Source organism: Diadema antillarum, unplaced genomic scaffold (assembly GCF_040938485.1).
Source record: "Diadema antillarum isolate AM-2024a unplaced genomic scaffold, OU_Dant_1.0 scf00000057, whole genome shotgun sequence".
Lineage (NCBI taxonomy): Eukaryota > Metazoa > Echinodermata > Echinoidea > Diadematoida > Diadematidae > Diadema > Diadema antillarum.
Window position 1 is genome coordinate 1,490,392 of NW_027270946.1, and position 20,444 is coordinate 1,510,835.

Here is a 20,444-nt window from a genome sequence, read left to right on the forward strand (position 1 = left end):
GCGCCCCAATTTGACCTGTCTCTGCTGACGTCAGTGAAGCAATCGCAAACGCTCTTTCCAAGGCTCGAAGAAAGTGAGCATAAACAGTGCTCCCGTGAACGGCGTTTTGAATCAGCATTTTGAATCAGCGTTTCAAAACGCTGATTCTGCCTTCGCAAATTGAGCATAAACACACCCTTTGAATATTTGCAATCTGCTATATTTTATGGAAAAGCAATCTGTCACTAGATACTGCTCCCTTTTTGATTTTCCCATTATCCATTTCTTTGCATAGGCCTATATGTCTCATGTGATGTTTCTCTTGCCTTTTGATTATCCTTGAAAACTGAACTGGGCTTTCAAAAAGCAGTCAAACGTGCAACACACAAAATACACAATGTTATTAATTGTCTTTCTAAATGTGGGAGGTAACACACAATGACCACAACTTTTTTTGACCGACACAGAAAGACTAGATATTGGCTAGTTCGGTAGTTGATACATTTGGCAGACTGCAAATAATTTCAGTAATTCTCAGTGATCTGGATTATCTTTTTTTTAAATTCATTTCTGAAGTAGAAAACCATGCATCCACAATATTGCTACTGCATACAATACATCTGGATATGCTTCGTAGGAAACTTAAACCATAAACAGTAGCTCAACATGAATTCCATACTTTCACAGAGTTAGTGTTTCAGCATGAGTCACAAGTCTGGAGAAGTTGTGTGTGCTTCAGTCACGCTCCAGTGGAAGGCATTGCACAATGTGTACACAATACGGCTGGAATTCGAGTACCAAGATACATGACCTCATGTATTCACTATCAAGGGTAAGGCCATATTTCATTTCATTTTTTCTCTCTTTTGTCTTTGACTTTGAAATGGGTGCAGGTGGAATTCCAGAAGTTGGTTGCCATAGACACGCAGGGAGTTTCAATTGAGCAGTCCGTCCATGAATTGCAGAAGTGTTCCCCCCCCCCCCAAAAAAAAAGATATCGGCATACCTGTGCACCCGGCATTGATCCTGACCGATTCTGAACTTTGCGCCTCCCCAATCTCGTCAGAAATTGCATACCACTACCAGCCAGCCGAATATTCCCGCGGGAGCCGTCGGGATTCAGGAAGTAGACCGTGCTTGATGGGATACACATCATTCTGTCAGGACCGTAGCTACTTGTAATTGCTCTGCCCCTGTAGTCGTTGCTCCGAAATTTATGACCTTTGGTAGCTCTTCCCCTCAGTGAAATTGACACACTTGCTGCTACAGTAACAATGCATATCTGCATGTTCTTTATGTGTACTACGCCCACTACAATATTTCCAAGCCTTTTCTCCAAAAAATGATATCGAGACCTGAATTAACAGTATTCTTCTTCTTTTTTTTTTTAGAAAGTGAGAGAGAGAGAGGAGACCTGTCAGAATTGAGCAATTGCTATTGGCTGATAGTGAGCACTGTACAAACTGTACTATCTAATCGAGCACACCAATTTTCCAAATTGGCAAGATGCAAGCATCGGTCTCTGTCAAATTACCTCTGGCTTTATCTGTTGAATAACTACAACACAGTTCTATCACGTGTGGGCAGATTCGAGATTATTTTTCAGGGCAAGATTTCGCTGTGCATTGCTCCGGGCCGCAATTCTCACTGCCAACTGGGAAAGAATTTAATCAGTCTATTACTTCTTGCTGAAGATGGGAGGATTAAAGGAGACTACCACCACGGAGACTCGTTAGTGTATGTGCATTTGGAATGGCAGGTGTCTTGTTAAAAGCAACAGATTGGTAAATATCTGGGCAAATTCAAACAAAACATAGTTATGACCAACTGAAAAATATCAGCACAAAATTTAACACCCTGCTGAACGTTTGTTGAAAATGTAAAGTTATCTTGGTAATGCGGCAACAAGGAGTTTCTGACTTAAAGGGAAACTTGTCGCAATCACATTTCTGAAACATAATTTGAAATCAATTTAGGAGTTACGCAATCCATATGACATTCCAATCACAAATTCTGTCATTAACATCATGGCCTACCATTCAAAAACATATTTTTTACATGTAGTTTACATGCAATTGTACACAGAGAATATGTATGCCCTTTATAGCAAAAGTGACTCCAAGTTCAACCCGTGGTTCTGTTCTATAGGTCAATCTGTTCACACTATAATTTGCACACCTAGATTTTTCAAAAAGCATTAATCAGAAACCATCCGCAGATGTCGATTTCTCTAAACACAATCTGAGAAATACATGTATGTTGTGGAGGAATGTGATTCAGAATTACTTTTCTCTTTTCAAAATTCTTAATCTGTAAATCAGCCAAAGGCCCTCTTAAAAGCTACTTAGGGATGTCACAGACTCATTAGAGGCAGAAGTCCCCTTCACACACATTCATGAGTAAATTACGGGTTTTTGAAACTTGACTTATGTAATATGATGCCGAAAGCCATTAATTCTTGCGTAGAAACACAGAAAATATTGTTAACTCTTGCAATACACATTGCCATGAGAAAATCACTCCAGCTTGATTCGTGTTTTTTTTTTTCCTTTTTGATGTATATGTATCATGTATCTCATAAATTCCTTTACTGTCAGGAAATGACTTACCGTAAAGTTCCGTGTATAAGACGCACTATTTATTCGTCGAAAAACGTTGAAAATCGGGGGTGCGTCATATACACGGGTACAGTCGAATCACGGAAAAAAAATCCGTCATGTACACTCAATTTTATAAGGCTAACTTGGGGCCATGTATGCCCATCGACGTTTGGAAGGTAAGCAATCACTAAAACTTACGGATAAAAGAGCGATCTTTCAATCTGGACACACACAAAAGCTGCAAATACGAGATAAACTTACATTGGCCTTGTGCAGTAACGATATATCAATCTGGCCATAGACAACAGCTGTAACAGCACTGCTGTATGCTACCGATGTCAGTCTACCAAGCTACCAACAGCCAACCTAGTAGCTGGAATACGCGATGTACAGGTATCATTACTAAATTACCGATACCGTAAAACTTATCAATGTACTAGTATCAATATGGCCATAGACAAAAGCTGTAAAATACGGAGTAGGATCGACACTCTGTCACCGTAAATATGAACGATGTGTGAAGCATGGATGCATATCCATGTCGTTCGTTTGCTCTTCATTTCACGAGTGCGAGGCCAGCTAGGATAGCATAGCTACACTGTAGCTAGCTAGCTAGTTAGCTAGCAAGCCTTTGGCAAAGGCAGCAGCTGCAGAGAGGCTTTTTTGCAATGGACTCGCGTGCACACAGCGATCGGATCGAAGCGCGCTTGCCCGTTGCGCGCTGTGTGTGCAAGTCCATTGCTCTCTGTGTGCGTGTGCTGAAATTATAGCGAGCTGCCTTTTGCAAAAGGCTAGCACTGTGCATACAAGCATGGTACAAGAGACCAAGGAGTGTGTTTGAAGCTCCTTGAAGAGACACACATGTTACTGGTAACAGTGCATGAGTGTAATTACCGTACGTCTTGCCGTATGATCCCTCTGCTACACTTGTTGATGTTTTTCTTATTTTTCGTTATGAACCTTCCAGTCTGACATGTGTCAATATGCGAGACACCCTCTGCTATGTATGACAGCAAAGATCGTACTGTACACTCATGAGTACGATATGCATGACACATGTACCACGATTGAAAGGCGAAACAATAGCAAGTGAGTACCGAGACAAGTCTCGCATTTTGCGTCTTCCATATTTTGTTGATGTCCGATGAATACCGTTAAAAGAAAATATAAAAGGAAACGAAAAATAGAGCAAATACATGCTACATTCTAGGGAAATTTTGAGCTGAAATAGTATGTATGACACACGCAATATTTGCGTGGACATTTTCGTGGTTTTTTTTTTTTTTTTAATTCTAGGTCCGAAATTAGGGGTGCGTCTTATACACGGGTGCGTCTTATACACGGAACTTTACGGTACACACTAATCCTATCATCCTTTAATTCTTGGTAAACCATTGCTGTCTTAAATGTAATGTATGTTCACCAATTGGCATGCATGCTGAAGTGTTTTCTTCACAGATTGTCACAGATGTCTGAAAATGAATTGTCAGTGAATAGATATTACCTATTGGGACATGTATAATCCCCCTTATCCTTATTGTGCCACCATGCCCTGAATAAGAATGTTTTGACAGAGGCACTCCGCCACTCCTGTGAGTGGGCTTGCTTATCCACAAGTAGGTTAAAGGAATAATTTACCATTTGCAGGTGAAACAAAAACCCAGCATTAGTGCTTTAAAATACAGTTGAACCTCCCGTATCCGGACAAGTCGGGACCGGGGCTCATCCGGATAAGGGATTTGGCCGGATACGGGAGACTCAATGCTTTATACATGTACATATACTGTATACGCTATATATTTCGCGGGGGGTTTATTTTCACGAATTTCGCGAGTCGGGAGCTATTCGCGAAATTAACAACACGCGAAAATATTACCTTCCAAAATGAATCCCTTGCCTTGATGATACGAACATTTCAGTACTAGTACTAGTATACATGTACACCATGTCACGGCTTACCGAACAGACCATACTGGCTAAGCTTGTTTACGCACGTCCACGTCTACTTACAAATACTGTAGAGAGCCAATCCATTATCGCAAGGGGACCACTCGTCAGAAATCTAGTGCGATGGACTTAACCACTTCAAAAATGTTGAATTCTAACTTACTAGTTCGCAGAGTTTGGCAAGTCTTTTTCATGCAGTGTATAACTAGTATCATTCTTATTTGCTAGTAAGTTGAAAATTCACACTTTCTTTACCACTTCATATTTTCTTTGGTCCCCCAATCGCGAATCTAACTACTTGCGAAAATGTGTGACAGCGACAATTCGCGAAAATTTATGTACGTGAAAATTATAGCGTATACAGTACATACATGTACACATGTACTGATGTAGCCCATTGTAGTACCACATGTATGTAGTAATGTGTATACTGCAACCTTTTCATTGTTGCACTCAGTAACAGACCCCAAAATAGAGGTGTATGTTAATCATGTTGGAAGTAATATGTAATTCATGTGTGTTTGTGTAGGAGTTCTCAAGGAGTTGGGAATCCCCCTTTCCTCCTGTAATTATTATTTTTTTTTAAATCACAGCGAGATTGCGTCCGTATAACAGAGAGATCCGGATAAAGGGAGGCCGGATAAGAGAGGTTCAACTGTAGTTCTAAAATTTGGGTTAGGGATAGAAACAACCACTGTAAAAATTTGAATCTGTAAAGTTGATGTTAAGTATTGTTAAATATACAAAACGTGAACAATAGTTATAATAAAAATGTTTCCAGACTAAACCGTCTACAGTTATGGTTTGAGAAAAATACAGATATCTCCTTATATTTTAGGCTTTATCGCAAAAACTTTATATTTTGTGGCACAACAGACCTACACATATGCATTAAATGTCCTATCTTAAAAAAATTTTTAATCACTGTTCCCAAAGGTAAACTGGACCTTTAAGTTAGGATGGATCACTGAATGCTGATGAAAAAGCTTGGCAGGTTAAAAGGATGGCATAGTATTGGTTGAGATGGGGGTTCAGGTTTTCACTTTTTGTGAGATAATTAGAAACCACTTATATGTTAAAGAACATATCATTCAAAGAGCAATTGAAAATTTATTTGATGAAAATTGACTTAGAAATGACTGAGATGTCCAATACTGAAGTGGTCCTAATAAAAGGTGGATCCCACCTTTTTAGAAACATTTTGCTTTCTTTAAAAAGAAAATGAAAAAAAAAACACTTTGTTTCTGGATGTATCTCAGCCATTTCAAACCTGATTTTCATCAAATAATCTTTTAACTGCTCTTTGAATTTTGTGCCCTTTAATATTTCATAAAGTGATTTCTAATAATCTCACAAAAAGTGAAAACCTGAATCTCCATCTCAACCAGAACTTACGCCAACTACATCATCCCTTTAAAAGCTAAGTGTCTGCAGAGTGAGCACATAAAGGGTCAATGCTAATAAAGAAATGCTTTAGTCACAAGAAGAAAAGTGGGCCTTGATTTTTCAAATAAATATAGACCTCACTGTGACCATGAGCTCGATGTAGGTCATCGACAAGAGTTGTGGAACACAATCAGCCCAATGCTTGTTTGATCCTCCCACGCCACACTCAGTATACATGTATATCAAAAGGAGCTTCTGCCTTTAAAAGGTACAGATGTATACTGCTCCACTTTGGAGCAGGCATAATGCCTTTCTTGCATTGTTTACACTAGCTAGCAGTTCGTTTATAACATTTTTAAGTTAACCAAATTGATCAAAGCAATGAAATGTATCACTTTTAACCTTCATCCTGCCTTCAAACAGACTTGATGATATCAAAACTTATTTTTGAAAAGGCTACATGAGGAATGTGTTTATGGCACATATTCTAGTTTTCAGCAAACCTTATCTAAATGCAGTTATACTACACTGCACTTATTACATGTTATTTGTACTGTTGCTCTAAACCATTTCATGAGTGAAACTAGAAAATAAATGAATCTGATGACACACAGAGCACAGTTCCATTCACGTCTGTCTGTTTGGAGATATTCCGTGAAGATGCATATAATATGAGGTCAGAAAAATACTTGTGGCTGGAGAACAATTTTTTATTGAAACCACAAGTAAAGGAATATCTCGGCAGGAGGCACGCCACACACCTGGGGCATAATATACCGCAAGTCTGTCTTTCGTCTGGCCGCGATTCATCGTCTTCAGGTCAACCTGATCTCCTTTTCATTCACAAAAAACAAAATCTCCCACAAAAAAAAAAAAAATTACTGTAAATTGCGATCTCCTCTGAGCTCATACTTGGAAGAAATAATCCTTTGAAAGTGCTGTGGAAAATAACACACTGCATTTTTTTATTCACCATGACACCACTAAGGGTTCTGAATAGCAGCTGATATTTTTTAAGACTACTTCAAATCAATACTGTACTCTTTCTTCCTCTCTCCCATCTCTCCTCCTCTTTTTCTTCCTTCCTTCTCCCTCTCTCTCTCTCTCTCTCTCGGTTTTTCATGTCTGCCTGTCTCTGTCTCTCTTTCCTATTCTATCTTCCTCCACATTGTATTGCGCTGGACAAAAGGATATTGAAATGAACAGGTAGGGCCCATACAAACACACACCCACATGTTTGATTTTACATGCCATAAACTCTGCTCGCAGGAGTGCCTTTAAGTACAAATGTATGCTATACCCATACCACAATACATAGACATGCACGTTATAGACTTTGCACAATATTCTCAATCGTAAACAGGTCTGGCATCTGGCACTGTTATTAAAGATGCCTGACAATTGCATGCGGGGCAAATGCAACAACAACAACAACCAAATAATCCTGTCAGTATTCTGTGTGTCAAGTTTTAAAAGACAGGATATACAGTTGTAAATGTCCTTCATAATGGACACCAGTGAAAACATTATCCACAATGATAAAGAATGCAAAGCCTGAATACAAATGACTGTCATAAGAAAGCAGAAAGTTATACCGATTACCTACTAACTTTGCATACTGTGTACTATATGACCCTCTCTGATTAGATAAGAAGTACATTGTAAATCCTTATGAAAGGTCTATACATGTATGCACATTATCATAGTATGCACACATCATATGCTTGGGTTGTTTGAAATTGAATTTAAATTTCCTCCAATTTCCATTTATCAAACCTGCACACAATGTGATGCAATATTTGTAAAGATATGTATGTTATGTGATAAATAGCCAGCAAACCTAAATTTCCATTACAATTTCAATCAAGAAAGAAACATTTATAGCCATGAATACAGTGTGAACAACGGCCTGTTCATATGTTAAAGTATTTATTAGATTTGCAATGAATATCCTCCTGTACTGACAGTGTAAATGTTATACACATCATGTGGTATTCCTTTTGCAAGCTATCGTGCTGCTGTAGAGCTCTCAACCTATCTGTGGATGAGCCCTAATGTGTTGTGATATAGTGTATATTATGTAATCATCTACTTTAGGTTCTAAGGTCCGAGGCACAAATATGGATGTAACCTGAATCATATCAGCAATATATACAAATGTTTACAGTGCAGCATCTATACCAATTGGTAAGCATTTCCCCTGTGGATTCAATGAAAACAGCTTATTAATGAATATTAATGAAAATGAAAGAGATTTTTAAAAAAGATAATCTTTGTATGAAAAGTGCACATTCCTACAACTTGCTAAGTACTAACATAAGGCCAATTATTACTCCCCCTGTTTCCTGAAGTCTTGAGTCTTGATGAAGTAATTCCTATACACTCTAGCAGCTGTAACACAGCTAGAACAGTATAATGAAAATAGCAAGTCAAGTTCTATTTTAATTCTAATGGTGGAGAAATTCAATTGTGTTGAATGGGCCAAAGGACCAAACTCCACAAATGATATCACATTCCAAGGAAATCTGAATATTCTTTCAGACCATGGTTGTCAAATTTACATGATCAATGGAAAAAGAACTGATGTACAAATTTATAGTCTTGCCTTACATTCTGCATGTATGTCACATACATGTAAACTGAGCAATCATGAAATTTATAAAATGTATTAATCCGGTAATGCATTGCTGATAATCAAACAATTAAATACCATCATCATCCTGCATATTATATGTATGTCTGATACTTTATTCATATTAATCAATTCATTGTTCATGAGCCTCCACTTTCTCAAGGCACACGTACATTCTCTTTCAAAACTTTGAGGGGCAGAGAGGATTCGCACGGAAGGGCACCGATAAACCAGACCAACGAATGCACTTCAGACACTCTCGCTACCCCCAAATTGATGGGGAGCCGCATCACTGGTATTCAGTCTCAGATGTAATTGGCTGAAGGGAATTAGTGGGAAGGCAGACAGATTTGTCTTTAATAGACAGAAGACTTATGGGCATTAGAAAGATAATTCTCCAGAGGATTTGAGATGAGATTGGGAGGGCCCCAGCCATACGAGCCAAATGTCAAAACTCCCATAATGTAAGAGGGCGGATCGTGAATTATGCAATAGATTAATATGATGAAAAAAGCAAAGAGAGTTTCAGATACAGTTTCTCAAGATACCATGCAGGGGAGGTTTTGCACAGTACAGCCCCGAACATCATTTTCAAATTGTAAAGGTGATGGCACCTGCATTTATGGTGAAATGCCAACACTTGTTTAGAAGTACAATTCTAAGGAGTATTTCTCCAAAAAAGGGGAATTAAAGTTTCATTAAAACCTGGCAAGAAAGAAGAAAGTTGCTGAACTTTAAAGTCTCACACTTTAACAATACCATGATTTTGGTAACAGCGCAATGGCATTATACACATTTTATGACATGTGATAGCAGTGTCATCGCCTCATATTTCACATGATTACAGAGTGGAAATTTGCAATTGGATTCACTTCAACACTGGTGAATGTTGGCTTTAAATTTGCCCTTATCCTTCAAAGTCAGACACATAAAGATATTATTTGGCACAACTCTAAAAAATTAATCAAAACATCTAGACAACAGGGACACATCTTTACATGTTGATTTCACCATTCAGCTGCTGCCACTGTCATTTCTCAAATCGAATGGAACTTTTTGAACGAAGTGACTGGCCAGGATTTAATTTTAAAAAAAAAAGATTATTCTTTCTTTCTTTCTTTTTTCACTGCCACATATTTCCATCTCTCGTTAGCTGATGGAAGTTGACACTTTTCTGAACCAGTCTCATCCCCTGCAGTTTTCCCCTGAATAACTATTTTGGGTACCTGCACCTCAGTTATCGCATCCTTTGTACCTATCATGCAAAGCTACAAATACAGTGTAAATCAAAATCTTTAGAGCAAGTACATAAAGATCTAAAAACGGGTCATTCATCCTTCAAGATGATAATGCCAGACAAAATTCCTGATAGAACTTCCCTAGTCCCACCCCTTTGATTCTCTGGAGGGTTTGTGGAGAGCTGGCTCCAAATCAAAGCCAGTGATATAAACCTGCCCTGAGTGACATTTCCAAGACGATAAAATCTCTCCCTCCGTGTGGATTAGACTCAGAAGGGTTTCTGACTGGCGGATGAATTTGTCCGTCCAATCACGTTTCTAAAACCTTTGTTATTTAGAAAGCATTTTTGGACTTGCAAAGTGTTTAGATATAGAAAAGAGTCTCCTTGGTTACCATTCACTGCAGGTGACTTTGTGAAGATTTTAAACATGCATGCATTGCTGCAAGTGACTTTGTAAAGATTATAAACATGCACCCAGACTCACAACAAAACATCACAGACCCTTTTAACCACAACTGGCAAAATTTGATTTGAAAAAACACTTGTTTGGGAGAAATGTGATTGAAGCTTTGCCTTCAGACTTACAGTAATTACAGTGAAACCTTGTTATGATGAGGTCGCACGAAAAGCCAGATACACGTACCTGATATAACAAGATGATTTGGCATGTCCCACTCTTTTTTATATTCTTTACTTTTTATCCTTGATACAACAAGATCCCTGATATAATGAGGAAATTTCAGTGCTTCCAAGTGGCTTGTTAGTACAAAGTTCCCCTGTACTCAATTATGGATGAAATGCGCTTCTAAACATGTTTACAACACAATAAATGTTTCTAAAAATTTGTTTACAAACAAGATCCCCAGTAAGTGTGAAACTCCTCTCATCTTCAAATACGATGAAATATGCTTCTAAACATGTTTACAATACAATAAAGTATGTTTACAAAATGGTTTACAAACAAGATTCCCAGAAAGTGTGAAACTCCTCTCATCCAGGATCAGATTTCCTGAATCCTATCAGAACTGGAAATATCTCATCCCTGCAGAACTTCACGGATGCCCCAAGACTCTCAAGTGAGACAAGGAAACAATGCTGAGAATGCTCGCTGTACGTGTGCCACAGAGCGGGAGCTCAAGAATCAGTATTAACTTTGCGGAGCGACATTGATGGGGTCACCCCTCCCTCCATCTCACACAGCCTCCATTTTGATTATCAGTCGGCTAGTTATTGAACCTGTCAATTCAAGAGCACGGCTGCACCCAGCTTTTAAGCCGCACCGAGGAACAGGATATCTTTATCATGCACACACTTCTTCTAACATCTCCAACCTTATTTGGTATTTCACTATCACATTGCTAATCTTCCAACCATTCAGTATAAAAAAACGCATTTGTTACTTGTTACTGAAATGTAAATCACAAAGTGAGGTATCATTTCATCCAAATCATTTTTTTTAATCATCTCTTTTAAGTGAAAGACACAACACAAGTAATCTACTTCATAATATCTCTTGCTAATGTACAGATGAGAAAGAGTCCACAGTTCATCATTCATTTGGCAAGTCAATATTTAACTCCAGTTCAAAAAGGCAACCACACATTCACGTGTACCTAACTATAAAGAAAACAAAAGTGAGCTGTGAGACCCCCAGAATAGATGATTTTGCAGTTCTGCCTCAGACTGAGCAGCAAAACAAGACAATTGACCCAAGAAGTAAGCTGAGACTATGAACAGGAAGTCATAGATATCTCTTATTCCTTCCTGTATTACCCAAACTGAAAGAAATGAAAACAGAACAAAATTCACGTCTCATGGAAGCACAAATATTTCAAGTCTGATAGATCACTCCTGATCTTTCCATTTGGTATATAATAATTCTACCTTTCCCACTTGCCCACACAATGTATTCATGTTTTTCATGGTACATCTACAGCTCAGTATTCTCACACTTGTTGATAAGCATGTTATTAAAGAAGCATGTTCTAAGCTAATGGAGTTTAGTACACTATGTGTCTGACAGCAAACTACAACTATGGATTTTTTTTTTTGTCAATTCCAGACCACTACCTAAATCTGGTTGTGTATTTTTGTAGTTCAAGAGGTTAGACCTACTACAAAGTATGGGGCAAAGCTTTGTTTAACTTCCTGGACATTTGCTTTTGTGACCATGATATACAATTCGTACAGTGTATAGTGTATGCATGAAGGGTACACTATCAAGGACACTGTAAGTGTACTGGAAAGCTACAGTATAGGGAATACATATTTGATTGACAGGTCATGGCGTCTCAGACACAGCTGCTGTATAGGACGTCATTTACAATTTGCTGTTGGTGGGGAGACTTATTCGGCACCTGAACAGTTTGTGACACAATTTTAAACATTTTCGCTTCAGACCTGAGTTTCCATGCCTGGGCAAAAGCGACAGGAAGGTGAATTTCAATTTTAACAAACTACATTGTACATTTCATAAAATCTGGAATTCTGTTTTGCGATAAACTTTGTATGAACATTTAAGTAAATTCTTTTTACGTCATAAGATTCTCATTCTTGTAAGTTCCCTCAATTTTCAACAATAGCAGAAAATACCCATCCCTTCAATTTGGACACCCTAGCTCTTCTCCTTTTAACCCTGCCCCCTCCCCATACATTTGATAATTTAAGATTCATTCATCAGTAAGGCTATCTGTGAGCTTTAAAATGCAAACAATGCTTGTACCTACAGGATAACATTGAGGTTGACGATTACACTTGAAGGAAAGCGCTCTTCCAACAGAGAGTGTGACTCACGTACCTGACTCACTTGTATGAGTCTTTGTAAGGGAAAGTTTACCCTAGCTCTCTCTCTCAGTATAATGTAACATGATGATGTAATGGCAACATCCATCAACGTGACAAAACATTCATCACTGTGTATCATGCACTCTTTACTTGAGGAATATCACCCCAACACATCCCCCACCCCCATCCCGCAAAAAAACAAACAAAAACAAAACAAAATCACTTCAAACTTCATAGTGATGCGTTGTCAATGGTTGCATCATCAAACAAACACATCACTGACGAGGCGCAATTTCTTTGCGTAAAACTGCGGGGAGGGGGGAATCTTGGAGACCCACACACATGCAATGGCGGCAATCACCTCAGCCAGCAGAGATAATTGTGGCTCTTGCCATCATGGAGTGGCCCGCTGTAATTTCAGAGAAAGGTGAGTAATCAGACGTTACTGGATGGATCACTGCCGGGAGGCGAAGGGGCCTTGAGGAAGGAGCAAACTGACGGGGGATGTCATGAACTATAAATCAAAGGAGCATGAATCAAACAGTCATAGTACTTCGAGTACACACCATCGCATTAAAAAGACAGTCTGGATTAATTAGAGTTTTGTTTATAAAATATATTTCCCCATAGTAGGCCTAGATCCCACCTATGGCTACAAAGTAATGACTTTCAAATGAATTTGTGCAGTACTGAATAACCCCCCCCCCAAAAAAAAAAAAAAAAAAAATACACAGCACTTCGTTGTACAAAATTCATTGTGCACAAAAATTAAAAGTGGACAGGAGAAAAAGAATTTTATATTACTGAAATTTGTATCAAAACAATATAGATTCATAAAAGAATAATACTGAAAACTTATGAAAAGAAGGGATGTATAGTGGAAGATAATTAGGAAAGGACAAGATTAATTTCTTTTCTTTTATTTCAAGATTAATCAATGGCAACAGTCTCCATTGATAAAATGTCAGCAACAAATTAATTATTGCTGTCTTGAATAACAATGCATACATGTCAATTTACTTCCTATCCCACATCTGTGCTGGAGCCTAAAAGGCACAATGTACTTTATTTCATCCATTCAGTGATTTTGTTCCCCTTTTTTTTGACACAGCTGACGCAAGTCTACATCCTCAAGTTCCGGCCTCCTTCGCAAATTATGTTAGCATGTCTGCCAGCACAAATTTGATAGCATATACAGTGAAGTACAACTATGAATTTTTTTTATGCCTGTCAGAGGCAGAGATCGTGGGTAGAGTGCAGAAGGGTGCCCGGGTACTTGATCAAATGGAACAAATGCCAGGAGATCAGATGCCGAGATGAAATAATATTGCCTCCTATCGTGATTGACTTGTGTAGAATGTGTACACTGCTGTGATATGAGTCTGGTAGACCTGCACTCACTCCTCCCAGCTCCTCCTCCATCTCCTCCTCCTCCTGCCCTATGTACAACTGTAGCTACTGTATGAGATACTACACAAGAACTGTGATCCCTAATGAGATCAGTTACCAGTCTATATGACTCCACTGACACAGAGCTCTTATTTCAATAGTCAACACTGAATGCCAGGGAGTTACGTATTGCCGGCACTGTCAGGTTTTCATGCATTTCCAGCTACTAATCAATACAACCTAGCAAGTGGATGCGGGTAATTAATTTGTGACCTGCATGTATTAATGCACCCAGGCACTGGTCAGTCTGGATTGGAGAGGCCACATTGTCCAAATGATGCCTATTCAATATCATCTTATCATTAGAAATTATGTTGAGGAATATTCACTAGCTTTGTTTTGTTTTCGCCATATCTTCCAAAAATGATCTTTCAGCTGATTCAATGTTTAACATACTTTAAATTGTCAAGCATCAGAGCAATGAGTCTCTGTGCAGGTAGACTGATCAATGACTGAAGCACTGATCTTGCATACCTACGACAAACATCAAGATGAGCGTAGGGCTTTATCCTTGTATGCTTTTCATTCATGCCCAATAGCAAACATCCCAATTCAAAATACCAAACCACAAATATGTTGAGGGGAGTCAACTACCTTTGAACATCCTGTAAGTACAACATTTTTCAAGAGAAAAAAAAAAGATGATTGACATGCCAACAAGTACGAAGTACAGTGTAGGCCTATAGAATTTCTCCATTGCCCAATAAAGTCACTCACACTTAGAGAAAATTTAGCCTAATTTGAATATTATCATTATTAAAGTAATTTTGACAGAGAACAACTGGTACCATCAGCAGCTTACCAAAAGGTTGCACGACTAAATTAAACAGTACAACCATTCTCAAAGCCAGTTAGTCCAGTATAGTGTCTTGAGGACAATCTTGAAGCTCATTGTGACATTGCTTGTGTGATGCTCAGGACTACAAAAGCATATATTTTTACATCTATGTTAGTTTGATGGTAATACAGTCAACATCCAGATAACAATTTAGGGCACAAAACTTCTACTGATCCTGTTTGTTTTGTTGAACACAGAACTTCTTTGCTCTTAACTTCAGACTCAAAGCCTGAGCTTACAATGGAGTTACATAAATTAAATTTTTATACTGTACAAATCCATCACACAGGAAAACTAATAGGACAGTATCAACATCCTCACACTGATATCAGAAATGCCTTAAAAGTGGACACAATTTGTCAAACTCACGTTTTCCTCATCTGTTCTGCTCTTTGCTTTTGTTTACTGTGCTGATTTTTGTATGTTTTAATTAGCTCTGTTGCTCTGGCTTAACTCCTGACCACTAATACATGACGATTAGTGTATCGCTTAAATTTCTTTCTGCTAATCAAACACAGTTCTCCAGGACTGGAGGAAGTCAATAAAAGAAAAAGAAGAAGCTGGAGAAACTAGCCCATCAAATATCAACAATGAATTTCTGTAACTGCACCACTGTATCAGCTTACCAGGATATTAATAGTCCAGCAACTTTGAATGGAGGTTTAAAGGAACACAACAAAACACAAATCTGATGTAGGGGCCTAATGATGATCATCCACAGTAAGCAGGCTCATTGATGGTGAGATCAAACCATTTCTTTTTTCTTTCTTTCCAGGAAGAAAGGCCGTGGTACGCACAAGAGCGAACACATTAGTCAATAGATCAACTGTTCAAACACCACTGACATTCCACATCACACCTTTATAGCAATAGTTTAATTGAAGTCAAGGCAAAGATGAAACAATAAAAAAGGGGCAAATCACTCCTACCTTTCATTGCGAAGCAAAAAAGTCCGACTAAAATTCCGAACGTTCCTCTGCTGGCCATCGTTTACCTGCAAATCCAAGCTAGAACGTAGAAGTGGTAAATATGATTCCTTCAACTTCACGAAACTAATCCACAACAAATCGCGAACGGAACACTCAGCTGCTAGCTGGCTGGAGGACCAACAGACAGTCACAGCCTAGCGCCTCGTCGTAGGCAGCGGCCCGGGCCGGGAGAGGTAAGCGTACCGGCGATGAATTAGACCTGCTGCTTCGCTGCCGCTCCGGTATGGTGCAATTTCTTCAAGATGGAGTTGTAGATGAATAAAACAAAATTCAGAGTAGCGGAAGATCCACTTTTTGAAACAAGTTAATTATGGGGATCAAAATTCATGTTCGAGTTCACATAGAGAAGAAACAACTTTATTCGTAACGATGCAGCTCCACCAGTACGTCTCCGCTCCTTAGCTAGTTGAGCAACTGTACATTACGTTTGTCCTTCTCTCATTTATTTTCTATCCAGCAACAGGGGGCTAGCGCACGCAACTAACTGCAAGCGTGCATCTCTCCTTTATGTACCCGTACTACTGTACCCGCAAACGATCTGCTGTACAGTTATGCTGTGTCGGCGGTGGCGATGGCAGCTTCGATCGATCGACGGTCCGTAGGGGATTTGTGCGGGCGACACGTACACGCTCACCACAAGGAAACCAGTGAAAAGAGCTTCTGTCGTTGGTGTTGTTTCTATTTAGAACAAATACTACCTGTCTATAGCGGCCACCCACCAAAGGAAGCGAAAAAGTGGCCGCTACAGGCAGGGATGTTATCATGGCTTTTTTCTTGGAGGAATTGTGTTTAGTGGTGGCATGATACGACAGTTGGCCGCTATACGGTAGTCGCTGTAGACAGGTTTGACTGTATTTTGTTTTCGGTTTATGTCATAATTACATGTTATATGAGAGATTATGGTAAATCATTGCTCATTTGATATTATGAACATCTTTGAAAAGAAGAGATTATCATTATCATTTTTTTTTTATTATCATTATCATTCTTAATTGTGAGCTGATGAAACCCGGAAGTGGCACCAGAAATGTAAACTGCCCTCCCCACCATTATAAAAAAACGTGGCGCCGGCTCTGAATAGATTGTTAAATCTGACATGAACGGCATATTTTGATAGAGAACACTTATGAAGACATGCAACGTTTTGGTTTCTCTCGTTTCTTTTTTTTTTTATTTTTTTTTTATTTTGGGTGTATTATGAGGAAGCATGATTGTTTCTGAAAATTACTGAATAGTTGTCAAATATCTCATCGAAGTTGTTAGTCAAAGTTTACTTTAGCCATTAGGGCCTACGTACAGTAGGCCTATAGGCCTAGGTCAAAAATTGTGATCTCAATGTGCGTTTTCTTCATCATCTATATCATCTTCTTCTTTTTCCTCCTCTTCTACTTCTACTTCTTCCTCTTCTTCTTCTTCTTCTTCTTCTTCTTCTTCTTCTTCTTCTTCTTCTTCTTCTCCTTCTCCTTTCTCCTCCTTCTTTTTCTTCTTCTCCTTAAGTCTTTCTTCTCCTCCTATGATAGTTTTGTATCAATGTGTCAATTTTCCTTGCGTAATTGAAAACTAAATCCGGACGAAATTCCTTGTTTTTGTGAAGCGATGTCTCTCACCCACCTCCCTGCTGGTCAAAGACTCTACTGGTATCATCAACATGGAATGAAACTCAACGAAAGGGGTCGCCCTCTTCATCCATCATCCTCCACTGTACTCCCTTATCCTATTCATTTTCCATCATGGTTTGGAGATAGATGTACGCATAATATAGGGTATCTAATTCTGACACATTGCTCAGAGCATGGACCTTTACCACAATGGACCCTACTCAAAGCGATACAGTAAGTTAAAATTCAACCCGGGAGCTCTTCCCACCTCCCTGGTTCAACTCTGAGGTAGGACATTATCACATAAAAATTATATAATGATATTGTGTCCTCCCCTCATAGGGTATATAGAAGAACAGTGACAGAAAATCTATTTCCCAATATTATTTTGTGCAAAATGGAGACAAAGGGGTTATGAAGTAAAAATAAAACAGTGTGTGTGCCTGCGTCGGTGTATTCAGATATCCAGACAGATAACTACATAATGGTTAGGACAGTAAAGGGGGGGGGGGGGGGGGGGGGGACAACCGGAAGTAATTTCCTGCGTTTGAGTAATCGCAATCAATGACGTATTATTATACATTGAAGTCGCCGGAAGTAGCTACCAATCGTATCAAAATTGCACACACTACTAATTTGCGTTTCCGCCAAATTCGGCACTGTGCGCGATTCGATAAGAGCTATTGTGACCGTTTGTTTACGTATCAACAATATTGAACTCGGGATTATTCAACCTCGCTGCAAAGGAACGCTTGAATTACATAGATATTTTGTTGTTCTTTGTCAGGCAGGCTTCACGATTTATCTTCCGAAAGAATTGCATAAATGCTTGAGCTTTATCTATTGAGACGTATCAGAATGATATTATCTCCTAAAATATTGTGACAAAATATTTTTTTCAAGGCTCTGATACTACAGTACGTAATATTTGCGTAATACTTATACAACTTAAAATACACAGGCTTATCAAGGGGACCAGGACCGATTACCGTATATTTGAGATTAGACAAAGTTATACATATTGAATAGAAATAATTTTCTTTGAATGTTCATTGTGGAAAATCCCTAGATATATAGGGTGGTGACAGTAATTGTCTCAACCAACTGAACGGGGTACTATCCATGCACACATTGCTTTGACAACGACTCTGTTATCTATTAACATGCACGTCTTTCCGTTGGTAATGAGATCCGCCTGTACCCGGCACAACCAATTAATTACACTGGCTTCCCAATTGTTCACTATGCATGTGAATATTCCTTCATTTTCCTCAAATAGCCAGTCTCATCAGTACCAACAGATGACCACTAAATGCAAGAAAACATTATAAAGTTCTATTATACAATGTACTTCTCTTTAGCCGAAATATTCAAGCAGCAGGATCATGGTATACAAAATTGTCTGCGGTTAAAACCACCGCGAGGATTAAATTTCTTTGGTTCTTTGGTTTTATGATTGATGCTATACATTGGTTATTGTGGTTGCTCGACCACGGTAACAGGCAGACCCGGAACGTTAAGATATGCTCATTAAACTATCATTACTAAACATGAAATAGCCTATGTTGGTGCCTGTCTATAATCGTGGTCATTGTGAATGGTAACTGCGTGGGAGTTGTGTATGCACAGTGCAACGTAGGCCTAAAAACATACTAACAATCAGTCATGCTGTCACCATCAGACTTGATAAAATGTCCAGAAACACACATTTTCATCCATGAAAAAAATGAACAAATCATATATAACCAACTCCACTTCCTTTTCAGCGGTAATTGTTTCTTCGCCCAAGTCGCCAAAGCAGATCGCAAAGCAAGTATTCTATTACTGATTTCCTTCTTCTGCCATGGAATATAAATTTCCCACATAAAATCACGCCCATTACCCCAAACAACATTACAGTCGCCGTCTTCGCCACTTTAATTTTGTCTTATCTTTTGTTTCTTCCTATGGTTTTGTATAATGCATGCAATCATGCGCTCACAATAGTAAAAATCCAGGATAGGGTCAATGCACTTCACTGGGAAGACAATAATTTCGCGATAGTATATAAGCTATCTGTTTCTAATTATTTCACAATGATTGAAGGTTTGCGTATATACGCCTATAATAAACGTGCAGATCAAGTATTATTCATCATATTAAACACTATCGTTGATTTCAAGAGTGCATGGTTCAAGAAGACAGATAAAATGAAATAAAAAAGACAAACTGCTTGACAGTAATCTCTCCATTATTACACTTACAAGTTTGTTTGTCATCCCACTTCTGTATAGGTTGACAGTCGTGGGAGCTCTGTCTTAGCGTTGTGAATAATTTATTTAGGCCTATGGATCACCTCTGTTTCCATTCTTTCAAGCAATCTATTTTACGCATATATCGCTCATTCTGAAGAAAATAAAATCGTATCATATACATACGCTGTGTACATAAATAGAATTGGATAAATAGAATTGGACGTGACTTCCTCCATCCCAACAACAAAAACAATTACTACAAAGATAGTGTACTCTATCTGCATGCCATTACTAACAAACTGTGCAAGAGTTTACCGGGAAAACATAGGTATACGTGAACACATTGAAAGTACAAACAAACACATATATACACAACCTTTGACAACTGAAACTTTGTTTTCCATATATTTTTCTTCATCTTTTTCTTCTTCTTCTTCTTCTTCTTCTTCTTCTTCTTCTTCTTCTTCATCATCATCATCATCATCGTATGTAAACATTATATTCACTGTGTGAATAGTGTGCAAGAGTGATGTAAATAAAGTACCATTTTGAAAAGTCAAAAAAAGTCTTCATCATCATCATCATCATCATCTTCTTCTTCTTCTTCTTCTTCTATTTAATTCTTCGCCTTTATCCTCTCTCTTATCCTTGATCTTTCTCTCGACTGATTCTTCTCCTGTCCACCTCTCTGACCTCAATTATTATCAGTTTGATAATCTGACAGTAGGCGGAGACGTGACTTCTTGTAAATGACCTTTCCCCGTTCTC

General features: G+C 38.5%; 1 protein-coding gene across 1 annotated transcript in view; it reads right to left on the bottom strand.

Moving 5' to 3' along the window:
• Positions 1-16,059, bottom strand: part of LOC139715912 (protein kinase C-binding protein NELL2-like) — a 54,453-nt gene extending 38,394 nt beyond the window's left edge. Inside the window, exon 1 of the mRNA XM_071627465.1 lies at positions 15,785-16,059. Coding sequence (XP_071483566.1) covers positions 15,785-15,842 — 58 coding nt within the window. The 5' untranslated portion in view covers positions 15,843-16,059. The remainder of the gene's footprint in view (positions 1-15,784) is intronic.
• Between the last annotated feature and the right edge of the window lie 4,385 nt (positions 16,060-20,444).